Below are 12,421 nucleotides of genomic sequence, written 5' to 3' on the forward strand. Positions count from 1 at the left end.
TGTCTCCACATCTTTCTTGTAACATGGTGAACAAAACTGCCACTGAATCTTTACAGGAGAGGCAAGAGACGGCAGGTGCAAGAATATGAAGAATAAACACAGCAGTACAGCGACGGGGCTGGTGGAGCCCACCTCACAGCGCCACAGAGACCCTGGTTCGATCCTGACCTCGGCTGCTGTCTGTGTGGAGTTTTCCCGCTCTCCTTGTGACCAAGTGCGTTTCCTCTGGGTGCTCCAGTTCCCTTCCACACTCCACAGACCTGTGGGATAGTAGGTTAATTGGCCTCCCTAGTGTGCAGGGAGTGGATGCAAAAATGGGATAAGATAGGGCGCAGCAGTAGATTTGTTGCCTCACAGCGCCAGAGAACCGGGTTTGATCCTGACCATGGGTACTGTCTATATGGAGTTAGTACATTCTTCCCGTGACCATGTGGGTTTTCTCTGGGTGCTCCAGTTTCTTCCCACACTCCAAAGACGCACAGGTGTGTAGGTTAGTTGGCTTCAATAAATTGTGTAGGATAGTGCTAGTGTATGGGGTGATCGCTGGCCGGCTCGGACTCGTTGGACCGAATGGCCTCTTTCCGCGCTGTACCTCTAAGCTAAACTAAACTAAATCCCAAAGACGGGCAAAAAAAAGGACACAAAGCACTGGAGTAACTCAGCAGGTCAGACAGCATCTCTGGAGATCACGGATACATGACATTTCCGGTCGAGACCCTTCTTCGGACTGTGATGGGTTTGTAGGTTAATTGGCCACTATAAATTGCCCTTGGTGTGTAGGGAGTGGGTGAGACAGTGGGATAACAAAGACATGTTCACCATGTTACAAAGATTTGTTTGGTTTTGTTCTGTTTTGTTCGCCATGTTACAAAGAACTATCGCAACGTTTAAGAAACATTTAGACAGAACATGGATAGGGATGGTTTCGAAGGACGTGGGCCAAACGCAGGCTAGTGGGACGAGTGTAGATGGGACATGTTGGTCAGTGTGGGCAAGTTGGGCCAAAGGGCCTGTTTCCACAATGTATGACTATAACTCTATAACTAGTGTCAATGGGTGATCGATGGCCAGCGGGGAAAATAATTGTTCGGCACGGACTTGTAGGGCCGAGATGGCCTGTTTCCGTGCTGTAATTGTTATATGGTTATATGGTTATATGGACTCGGTGGGTCAAAGAGCCTATTTGCATGCTGTATTTTTCATTCCAAAACTGTTTAAATCATTCCTTTCCTGGCTCAGAGTGATTTGATTGCATTGTATCATCAGTTAGCACACGGTGTACCGTTAGATCCCAGCCTTAACCATCTGAAGTGAAGTCCAGGGACAATTCATAAGCTCAAAAGTTATAGGAGCATAATTAGGCCATTCGGCCCATCATGCTACTCCAACATTCAATCATGGCTGATCTATCTTTCCCTCTCAACCCCAGTCTATCTTTCCCTGCCTTCTCCTGCCTTCTTCCCATAACCCCTGACACCCATACTAACAAAGAATCTGTTAATCCCCATCTTAAAGATACCCAATGACTTGGCCTCCACAACTGTCTGTGACAATGAATTCCACAGATTCATCACCCTCTCACTAAAGAAATTCCTCCTCACCTCCTTTCTAAAGGTACGTCCATTTATTCTGAGGCTATGCCCTCTGGTCCTAGACTCCCCCATGAGTGGAAACATTCTCTCCGCGTCCATTCCATCCAGGCCTTTCACTATTCAGTAAGATTCAATGAGGTCCCCTCTCATCTTTGTAAACTCCAGCGCGTTCAGGCCCAGTGCCGTCAAAGGCTGAACATATGTTAACCCAAACATTCCTGGGATAATTCTCATAAACCTCCTACGGACCCTCCCCAAAGTTAGTACATCCTTCCTCAGACATGGGGCCCAAAACTGCTCACAATACTCCAAATGCGGTCCGACCATTGCCTAATAAAGCCTCAGCATTACATTCCTGTTTTTATATTCTAGTTCTCTCGAAATAAATGCTAGCATTGCAATTGATACACAAATCCAGCAATTCCTACAAAATTCAGGGAGTTTGGGGGGGGGGAAGGAGCCTATGGGAAGGATAGGTAAAAGTAAGAGGACAATACTGCAAAGAGCCAAATGATGTAAATCGAGCAGTTAGAATTTGCTGGATGATTTAAACATTAATAACGCCAGGCCTCATTAACACACCACTCTTTCTCCAAAAGATTCAGCACAGTGCCAGGTTGCGAGTAATGTAACTTCATTTATTCCAAAGACTTAATTAGAAATGTTTAACATACCAAATTCAATTGAAATTAAGCTGGAGAGTTAGGAAGGCGGCTACAAGAATGATAGATTCCTTGAAAATTCATCCCCGATAGAGCTAAGGTTGCAAATCAGATTCTGGAGAAACTTGTCTGATTTTTTTTGTCTCAAAGCCAGCTATTTCTCATCATCGAAACTCTTGTCCCCTCGTTGAAACTCTGATTAACAATCTCAATGCCAGATGGTGGCCACCATTCAGAGCGATCCCCACGCACTCGCACAATCCTACACCACTAGAGTCAATTTACAATTTTACTAAAGCCAAATAGCCTACAAACCTGTATGTCTTTGAACTATCGAAGGAAACTGGAGCACCCGGAGAACACCCCACGCAGTCACTCGGAGAATGTCCAAACTCCGTTCAGGCAAGCACCCATGTAAGGATTGAGCCCGGTCTCTGGCGCTGTAAGGCAGTGACTCTACCGCTGCGCCACCATGCCGCTCTTGTGATACCTTGTGATATCTTTTCATCTTACTTTTAATGACCATTTTGTAGATTTCTCCGCCCATGTACTTGTAATAGTTGGTACACAAAAAAGCTGGAGAAATTCAGCGGGTGCAGCAACATCTATGGAGCGAAGGGAAATAGGCAACGTTTCGGGCCAAAACCCTTCTTCAGACTTGCAATAGTTAATGCATTTAGTCTTGGAATAAGTCACTTTAATGGCCGGGAGATATATGTCCATGTCTCTGCCAAGTATGTCATCATTTAAAATATATTTTGCAAAAATTATTGTCTTTGTGTGGCTAACTAGCTATCGGTAGATATGCCACTAATGCTTTGACAAACACTTTGATAAAAGGGAGACAGCCACACAGTGCTGTGTGATCCTTATGTACTTTCAAGGCTCAGGGTGGATTTTACGATAATATAGACTATTTTTCAACAGACTGAGACTATTTTTCAACAGTTTTCAACTTCACGGCACAGTGGCACAGCTGTAGAGTTGCTGCCTTACAGCACCTGAGTCCCGGGTTCAATTCTGACTGAGTGCTGTCTGTGCAGAGTTTGCACATTCTCCCCGAGACTGTATGGTCTTTCTCCGAGGACTCCGGTTTCCTTCCACGCTCCAAGCATGTGCAGGTTTGTAGGTTAATTGGCTTTTGTAAATTATCCCAAGCTCCTATCTGGATATCTCTATCCTGGCAAAAGAGTGATACAGTGTGGAAACAGGACCTTCGGCCCAATTTGCCCACACCGGCCAACATGTCCCAGCTCCACTAGTTCTACTTGCCCGCGTTTGGTCCATATCCCTCCAAACCTGACCTACTGTATGCATGTAAAAAGACTGAATTCTCTATCTATTCCCCTATTTATACACCTCTATAAGATCACCTTTCTGCCTCCTGCACAAATAAAGTCTGAGACAACCCAACCTTTTCCGATTGCTAAGCTCCTCAAATCCAGGCAACATCCTCTTAAATCCTCGCATGCACCCTTTCCAGCTTAATGGCTTCTGATAAAAATCTCCCATCTGAAACCTTGATTGTTTTGTTCTCATAGATGCTGCCTGACCAGCTGAGTTTTTTTCCAGCATTTTCTGTTTTTATTTCAGATTTCCAGAATCTGTAGTTCTTCTGATTTCCATGTGAAGAATATTTACCTATCCAACAAACCAAGACACTGAATCAATTCTTTACTAAATCTTGTGCAAACATAAAAAATAATTCTTCAGTGCACTAAGCCAACATTTCCATAAATACATGACAAATAAAGTTATAAATAATAAAAAGATGAAAATATGTAAATAATCTTTCTAGAACTTGGAGCCGGCTGAAAGAAACTGAAAGCTGATCTGAAGTATTGAACATAGAACATAGAACAGTACAGCACAGGAACGGGCCCTCTGGCCCATTATGTTTGTACTGAACATGATGCCAAGTTAAACTGATCTCTTCTGCCTGTACATGATCCTTATCCCTCTATTTCCTGCACTATGTCTTCCAGTGTTGGACATTATCAACCAGGAAAAAAGGTTCTGACTGTCTACCCTATCCATACATCTCATAATTTTATATACCCATATTTCCCAGCAATGAAAACGCACCTGCGTCGATGACACACCCCCATTTTGAGTTGCTAAATTTTGAAAAAATGGCTGACGGGACGCGATCAAGGGTTTAATTTAGTCAATAGAAAGGAAGATGTGAAACTCCTTCAAGGAGGCAATGAGGACCGTGGAGCCTCCATCGTTGCCTGTCCCACAATGCACTGTGCGGTTCAGGTCTGAGGGACGGGGACTTCCTGGCTCAGGGAGATCACATAACGGGAGGGGGAGAGAGAGAGACAGAGAGAGAGAGAGAGAGCCCAGGATGGAGCAACCAGCCTTCCGCCCAGTAGCTACCCGCCAACCACCACCTCCACTGGTTGCTCCTGTGCCGAAGGACATCGTGGCGGGCGGGCGGGCAGAAGGCGCTGAGGTAGCGGCCAGCTCTGCTGTCCGGTCTCTCTGAAAAATAAATTCGGTAGTTCTTTCAAGTTTCTTCTCAACAACCGGCATTCCAGAGAAACCAATCCAAGTCTATCCAACCTTTCCGTGTGTCTGAAACCCTCGAATCCAGGCAGCATTTGGGTAAATTCCTAGTCTAATTCAAGAAAATTCCAATTGTAGATGGACACAAATTGCTGGAGTAACTCAATGGGTCATGCAGCATCTCTGGAGAAAAAGGATGACTAACGTTCTGGGTCAGGTCTGAAGAAGGGTCCCAACCCAAAAGACCACCCATCCTTTTTTCCCCCAGAGATGCTGCCTGACCAGCTGAGTTACTCCAGAACTTTCTTTATCTTTGGCATAAACCAGCATCCGCAGTTCATTTCCACACAAATCTCAATTGTAATTGGATTCAATGTAGTTGAAATACAAGCACAAATGGTTCAAAATTGTTCTAATTTCCTTTTGAAAATGACTTTGAAACAACCTGATGATTTAATGAACATCAAACATAAACTTGGTATCCAGCAAAGCAAAACCAATTGTTTATTTTTCAGTGTTAAACACCCCACTATATAATGCGTTTTTATCTCAGTGAATCAAAGCCTATTTTTTTGTACTGAATGCCGTGTCGAGTTGATGACTAAAAATGCAGTCTTATTATTTGTCTTGCTCATTTGGATCTTGTCTCTCACGACAATACACACGGTGATGCAGACTGGCAAAGAGGTTAACTGACATGAGTTCTTGTCTTTATTTGTACTAGGTGTCCATTGTATCGTCTCTTCAGTAAAGTTTATTCTGCAAGAACGAGTTTGGCCTGCAGCAAGCAGCGACATATTTATTATCTCTGGACTACAGGCTGACAAGGGTGCCCGGGGCAATTGCTAACGAGCCAAGTGGAACCGTGACTGTGCTCACCACAGTCTTTCCTCCCCCACTCACCTCCTACGGAGCAGAAGGATGAAGCCCGGAGACGGCCATTTTGGCTGTGTCCTCACCATTGCCATGATCTTCCTGGGACTCGGCGTCGCCAGTCAGTCGGAATCCTCGCTGTCGTTGCCCAGGCCCCGACCACCGAAAATGCAAGAAGCTCATCGACGCGTGAAGAGGGGCTGGGTCTGGAATCAGTTCTTTGTGCTGGAAGAGTACACGGGAATGGACCCATTATACGTGGGCAAGGTAAACAACGCTAACTGCTCCTCACCCTTTAACTGTGTTTTCCTAATTCTAATTCCAATATAACATTTTATGTTATATAATATGTAACATAATGTAATATAACATATTATAATATAAAGTTCTAATGTAACATACTGTATAATGGAACATTATTCTGATAGTTCTGATAATTCCTGTTATCAGGCAACTGAACTGATCAGGCCCAATGGCTCAGCTGGTAGAGTTGCGGCCTCACAGCGCCAGAGACCCAGGTTCGTTCCTGACCACGGGTGCAACCTGTGCAGAGTATGCACGTTCTCCCCATGACCACGTGGGTTTTCTCCGGGTGCTCCGGTTTCCTCCCGCATTCCGAACACTTGCGGGTTTGCAGGTTGATTGGCTTCTGTAAATTGTTCCTGGCTTGTAGGATAGAGCTTTGTGGCATGGTGGCGCAGCGGTACAGGTGGACTTTCTCATGTGACCTGCTTGGGGTTTCCCCGAGTGCTCCAGTTTCCTCCCACACTCCAAAAACGCACAGGTTTGTAGGTTAATTGACTTTGGTAAAGATTGTTAATTGTCCCTAGTGTGTCGGACAGTGCTTGTGTACAGGGTTCGCTGCTTGGCATGGGCTCTGTGGGCAGAAGGGCCTGTTTCCGCGCTGTATCTTTAGACTAAACTAAACAGCTAGAGTGTGGTCCTTGTTTCCCAACTACCTCATTGGAGACCTTTCAACTATCTTTAATCGGACTTTAGACACAAAGCGCTGGAGTAACTCAGAGGGACAGGCAGCATCGCTAGAGAGAAAGAATGGGTGACATTTTGGGTCGAGACCCTTCTTCACACTGGTTAGGGACAAGGGAAAGGAGAGATTTGGATGATGATGTAGAGAGATAAAGATATGCAAAAAAGTAACGATGATAAAGGAAACAGGCCATTGCTAGCGGTTTGTTGGGTAAAATGAGAAGCTGGTGCGACTTGGGTGAGAGGGGGATAGAGAGAGAGGGAATGCCGGGGCTACCTGAAGTTAGAGAAATCAATATTCATACCAATGTGCTGTGCCGTTCCTCCAATCTGCGTTTAGCCTCACTCCTACAATGGAGCAGAACTAGGACAGAAAGGTCATTGTGGGAATGGGAAGGAGAATTAAAGAGTTTAGCAACCGGGCGGTAGGTTCAGGCAGATTGAGTGAAGGTGTTAGACAATAGACATTAGGTGCAGGAGTAGGCCATTCGGCCCATCGAGTCAGCCATGATCACAATGAATCATCCACAATCAGTTCCTGACTTTTCCCCATATCCCCTGTCTCCGCTATGTATAAGAGCCCTATCCAGCTCTCTCTTGAAAGTATCCAGAGAAACAGCCTCCACCGCTCTCTGAGGCAGAGAATTTCACAAGCTCACAACTCTCTGTGAGAAAAAGTGTTTCCACATCTCCGTTCTAAATGGCTTACCCCTTTTTCTTAAACTGTGGTCCCTGGTTCTGGACTCCCCCAACACCGGGAACATGTTTCCTGCCTCTAGCGTGTCCAAACCCTTAACAATCATATATGTTTCAATAAGATGCCCTCTCATCCTTCTAAACTACAGTGTACAAGCCCAGCTGCTCCATTCTCTCAGCATATGACAGTCCCGCCATCCCAGGAATTAACCTTTTAAACCTATGCTGCACCCCCTTAATAGCAAGAATGTCCTTCCTAAAATTAGGGGACCAAAACTGTACACAATACTAGTAAGATTAAACGAGAACTTACCAGTTCGAAGTTTGATCGTTATTTAATGAGGTGTACGTTGAGGGAATACGTGAAGAACCCCGCCAGGACGCATGCATGTCATTCTTCAAAGCAGCGGTGTGAAATCACAGATAACTGTAATGACTTAAACATAGTAAGATTAGAGAAGAAATACCAGTTGAGTATATGATCATGGGTGGGAGCGGAGGGCACGTATTCCCTCAACGTACTCCTCATAAAATAACGATCAAACTTTGAACTGGTAAGTTCTCGTTTAATCTTACTATTTTACTTCGGAGTCACGTTAGTGACTACGTGAAGATTTCAAAGCTCTGTGATTTCATGCCGTGGAAACGAGTCCATGCATCACATCTGCCTTAATGACTGTAGGAGGAATTGTGTCAACATATTTTAGACATGAATCTGACATTGAAATCCATGAATTGATTAACACAAATTATAGCCCCTATTTATGGGGTAATTAAATTACAGAACTTAAATTGTTACTGCAAATGTTCCAGGTTTAATGACTGGTTTATGATAAAATAGTTGGAATGTTTTTCCCCTGACCATCCTGCTGCCTTGAGGATTTGGTCCATTGGTACATCCAACTGCATAGCTGCCGATGTAGCTGCAGCCCTGGTGGAATGAGATTTAAAAATATTAGTATCCATCCCAGCCTGTATTAGAACCTATTTCAGCCATCTTGAGATGGTCTGGACCATCACTCTTTTGTGTGGTTGCTTATGGCTGACTAAAAGTGCCTTCTCATTGCCTCTGATGATTTTCGTGTTCTCCATGTATAACGACAAATGTCTTACTATACAGAGACGATCATCTGTTGGGTAAGACCTAAATTCTATATTGAGGCCTGCCGATCCCTGTCTGTTCTGCTTTACTAATTCATAAATATGAAACGTAATATTTTCAGATGAAGAAGTCATGTGTCCAGTCTTAATTTATGTAATGACTGTACCCTTTGTGCCGTGACCAATGCCATTAGCATGACTGTTTTTTAATGTCAGTCTATGTAGGGACAGAGCTGTTGCTGGAGACCAATTCCTGAGCATCTTCAGGACAATACTCACATCCCATATTTGGGAGTACCTGGTTCTTGGGGGATTGGTATTAAAAATTCCCCTCATAAGTTTTGTTACCAGTGGATGAGTCCCAGCAGAGTGACGCTCTGTTCCTTGCCATAGATAAGTTGATAGGGCACTTCTGGCGCAGTTGATGGCACTATAACTGAGCCCCTCATCATAATGGAGGCCTGCCAGGTATTCCAGAACAGACGGGATGTTCATATCTCTGTAGGTGATGCTGTTTTTGTGACAATACATCTCCCACTTCCTGATATAGACCAGATACTGTTTTTTGGTGGACTGTCTGTGGCCCGCCGAAATCATGTTCACTGTTCGGTCCGTCAGTCCCAGCTGTAGTAGTGGTATTTTTAAACTCTACAAATTAATAAATTCAAATAGTTATGGCATGGGTGGCTATCCCTTATTATGGGATGAACCAATAAGTCTGGTCTATTCGGGATGGTGATACATGGTTCTAATAACATGTTCAGTATCACTGGGAACCATGGTTGAGTAGGCCAATCGGGTACTACCAAAATACCAGACGCAGAGTCTTGCTGTATTTTCCTTAATACCCGACTGATGAGGCAGAAAGGAGGGAATGCATAAATAAACAATTTCTCCCCCCCAATGCAGCGAAAATGCATCTGTCACCGCTGCCCCAGGGTCTGGTTCCCATGAAACATAGTTTGATAACTGGTGATTAAGCGTGGATGCGAATTGATCGATATCTGGTGTTCCATATCGTGCTGTAATATCAGCAAATACTTTTTATTCAACATCCATTCGGTATTTTCATTAAATTTGCGTGACCTGGTGTCTGCCACTAAATTTAGTTTACCTGGTAGGTAAGTAGCTGATATCCAAATATCTCTCTGGATACACCACTGCCAAATTGTATTAGCCAGATTGTCACATGATGTTGATTTGTTTCCACCCATGTGGTTGATATATGCTACCACGGTGGTATTGTCAATCTGTAGTCTAACATGCTGGTGATATGACCCAGTACAATATGACTTTAGGCCATAGAATGCACCCAACATTTCCAGGTAGTTTATGCCCAGTGTTAGTAATAATGATGCCTCCTGAGCAGTCCATCTACCTCCACAGCTGGAGATGGAATTGGTGGCACCCCAACCAAGTGCATTGGCATCAGTTTGTAGCACCATAGAAGGGTTGCTGATAATGATTGGATTGAAACAAAGCCAAATGTTATCTATCCACCATTTTAGTTCCATTATAGCTTTGATTGGTAGCTTCATTGGTCTGTCAAAATGACCAGCATTGATTTTGAGTGCTTGTATTTTTGCTCTCTGTAAATTTTGGTAATGTAAAGGTCCAAATTGTGTGGCTGGAAAAGCAGCCACCATTTTGCCAATTACTTTGCTACCAATCTGATGGACGGTTACTGATGTCAATGAGGTTATTGCAAGCCTCTATAGCCTTTCCCTTTGGCAAAGTCACCGACATGTGAACTGAGTCAATGGTGAACCCCAAATAGTCCATAGTAGTGGAAGGCGTTAATTTAGATTTAACTGGATGGATAATAAACCCCAGTTTTTCAAATAACTGTTTTGTGGCTGTTACAGTTTGTTTGGCCAATTCCAAAGTTTTGCCCACAATAAGTATGTCATCTAGATATGCCATGACCATGTGTTTTCGTTTCCGTAGAAACGCTAGGGCTGGTTTCAAAATTTTAGTGAACAGCCTGGGGGCTGATGTTAACCCATTTGGCAGCGCTCTATACTGCCAAAGCTGTCCCATCCAGTTGAATTTTAAGTAACATCTGTGGTCACCTCGTATAGGCACTGAATAGTAAGCAGTTTTTAATCGATGCTAGCCATGAAGTAACCTTTGGAAATCAATTGTTTAGCAGTAACAAAGGTTTCCATTTTTAAATGAATATATTGTACAAATGTATTCAATTTGGTCAGATCTATGATGATGCGACAACCACCATCTTTTTTGATTTTGGTAAAGATATTGGACACGAATTCTAGCGGTTCTTGTTGGGATTTTTCAATTACCCCTTTTGCGTAAGGCCGCTCCAGTTCAGCATGCGCTTCTGATTTTCCTTTACCGGAAAGTACGAACATTCGGTTCGGTATATGTTGAACTGGAGGGCTGTACTGGTGTATAATTCTATTGTATATCCCTGGATACTGCTTAAAATATAAGTATCGGTAGTTAACATATTCCATGCATCCAGAAAGGAGAGTAATCTCCCCCCCCCCCCCCCCCCCAACCTCCATGCTCCCTGCAATTTGTAGGGAACCAGACCCACCTACCTCTATAGTTACCAGTGACAGGTTTACTTATTTTTGTAAATCCTTCGTTGATGTTGAGGCGTCGGTGTCTGGGTTTGTGGTTTGGTTGATGTTGGAGGTTTGCGTATCTTCCAAGAAGGCCGGTCTGGGCCATGGCCTAAGAAAGACTCATGTTTGGTGTACCGGACCTTCGAGCTTTCACCAGTCGGTCTTGTTCTACTGGTGGGTGCGTAAGGGTGCTGTCTATGGCCATGTGTTGCAAAGCAGTGCCAGTGCATCCTGTTGGTCCTGCGACATGTCCTTCTCATCCACTGTGCGGGTGAAAGCTGTTATCCCCGCTGTTTAGGAGTTTCCATATACAATTATTTACTACAGGAACATTCAGGGATATACAGTTACCCGGTGTCAGGTGTCCTCCAGGTTTTGGCCAGTCTGGTCTGGCTGTATGAAGTTGGACACCATGTCCAGTAGATTTTCACGTTCCTGCACCCCCTGCACACTTGATTTCTGTTCTGCAAACCCCTCTTCAGGATCAGCCCAGAACTGACCCCCAGTACTCCCCTCTGACGAGGGAGAAGCACTGTGCAGCCCTACAAGAGGTGCTGCTGTGGGTTTTACATAGAGCCCACAGTGACTCGACTCCATCTCCCGGAGCCTGTCACGTTGGAGCAAATGCTCCACACACCGCTCCATCCGGCTCCAGCGCTCACGGTCGCTGGCCGCCCGCGGCTGCTCAAAGTCGAACTCATTTGAGTCCACGACTTTGATGGTTTTTTTTGTCTTGCCTTACCGCCCGGCCGCGGAGTGGATCTGGCCGATGCGGAGGCGACATCGGGCACAGCTGATCCCATTATAGGTGATTCAAGTGCCGCTGGCTGCTGCTAGCCCACCAGCTTTGTCGCAGCCCGTTGGTTTCTCCACCTGTAATCAGCATGGGAAAACACAAAAAGACCGCAGAGTACTCTTACATGCAGGTCCTGGTTTAAATTGTCACTACGGGGGAACGTCGTTCCACCCCGCCTCCTGTCGTTTTCGACTTGTCAAAGTCGACGGCCCCATTCTGAATGGTCTCCCGCCCGGCCGTGGTGTTCTGGCCGGCGCGGGACCAAAAGTCGGCACAGCTGATCCCTTACGGGGCTTGTGCCTTCAGCTGCTGCTGGCTCCCGCAACTTCGCGGTCCTCCCCAGCCAGCTTCACTCGCAGCACTTGTGGACACTATTTTGTCCAGCTTCCCCCCCCCCCCCCGTGTAAAAACAGCGCGGGGACAAAAACTACCGCAGAGTAAATTACTTACCTGCAGGTCGCGGTTTCAAACTTACCGCTGCGGGGGAACGCTCCACCCCGTCTGTCGTTTCGCAAGCGTGAAAGCGATTTGGCATGCATGCGTCCTGGCGGGGTTCTTCACGTAGTCACTCACGTGACTCCAAAGTAAAATCCAGGCATGGTCTCACTAGGG

General features: G+C 45.2%; 1 protein-coding gene across 5 annotated transcripts in view; it reads left to right on the top strand.

Moving 5' to 3' along the window:
- LOC116972101 (cadherin-7-like) overlaps positions 1–12,421 on the top strand; it is a 291,858-nt gene that overhangs the window by 167,977 nt on the left and 111,460 nt on the right. For all 5 annotated transcript variants that reach the window (XM_033019446.1, XM_033019447.1, XM_033019448.1 and 2 more), the window contains one exon: positions 5,490–5,905. In XM_033019446.1, coding sequence (XP_032875337.1) covers positions 5,687–5,905 — 219 coding nt within the window. In that variant the 5' untranslated portion in view covers positions 5,490–5,686. The remainder of the gene's footprint in view (positions 1–5,489; positions 5,906–12,421) is intronic.

The sequence above is a fragment of the Amblyraja radiata genome, chromosome 4 (genome assembly GCF_010909765.2).
Source record: "Amblyraja radiata isolate CabotCenter1 chromosome 4, sAmbRad1.1.pri, whole genome shotgun sequence".
In the NCBI taxonomy this organism is placed as follows: domain Eukaryota; kingdom Metazoa; phylum Chordata; class Chondrichthyes; order Rajiformes; family Rajidae; genus Amblyraja; species Amblyraja radiata.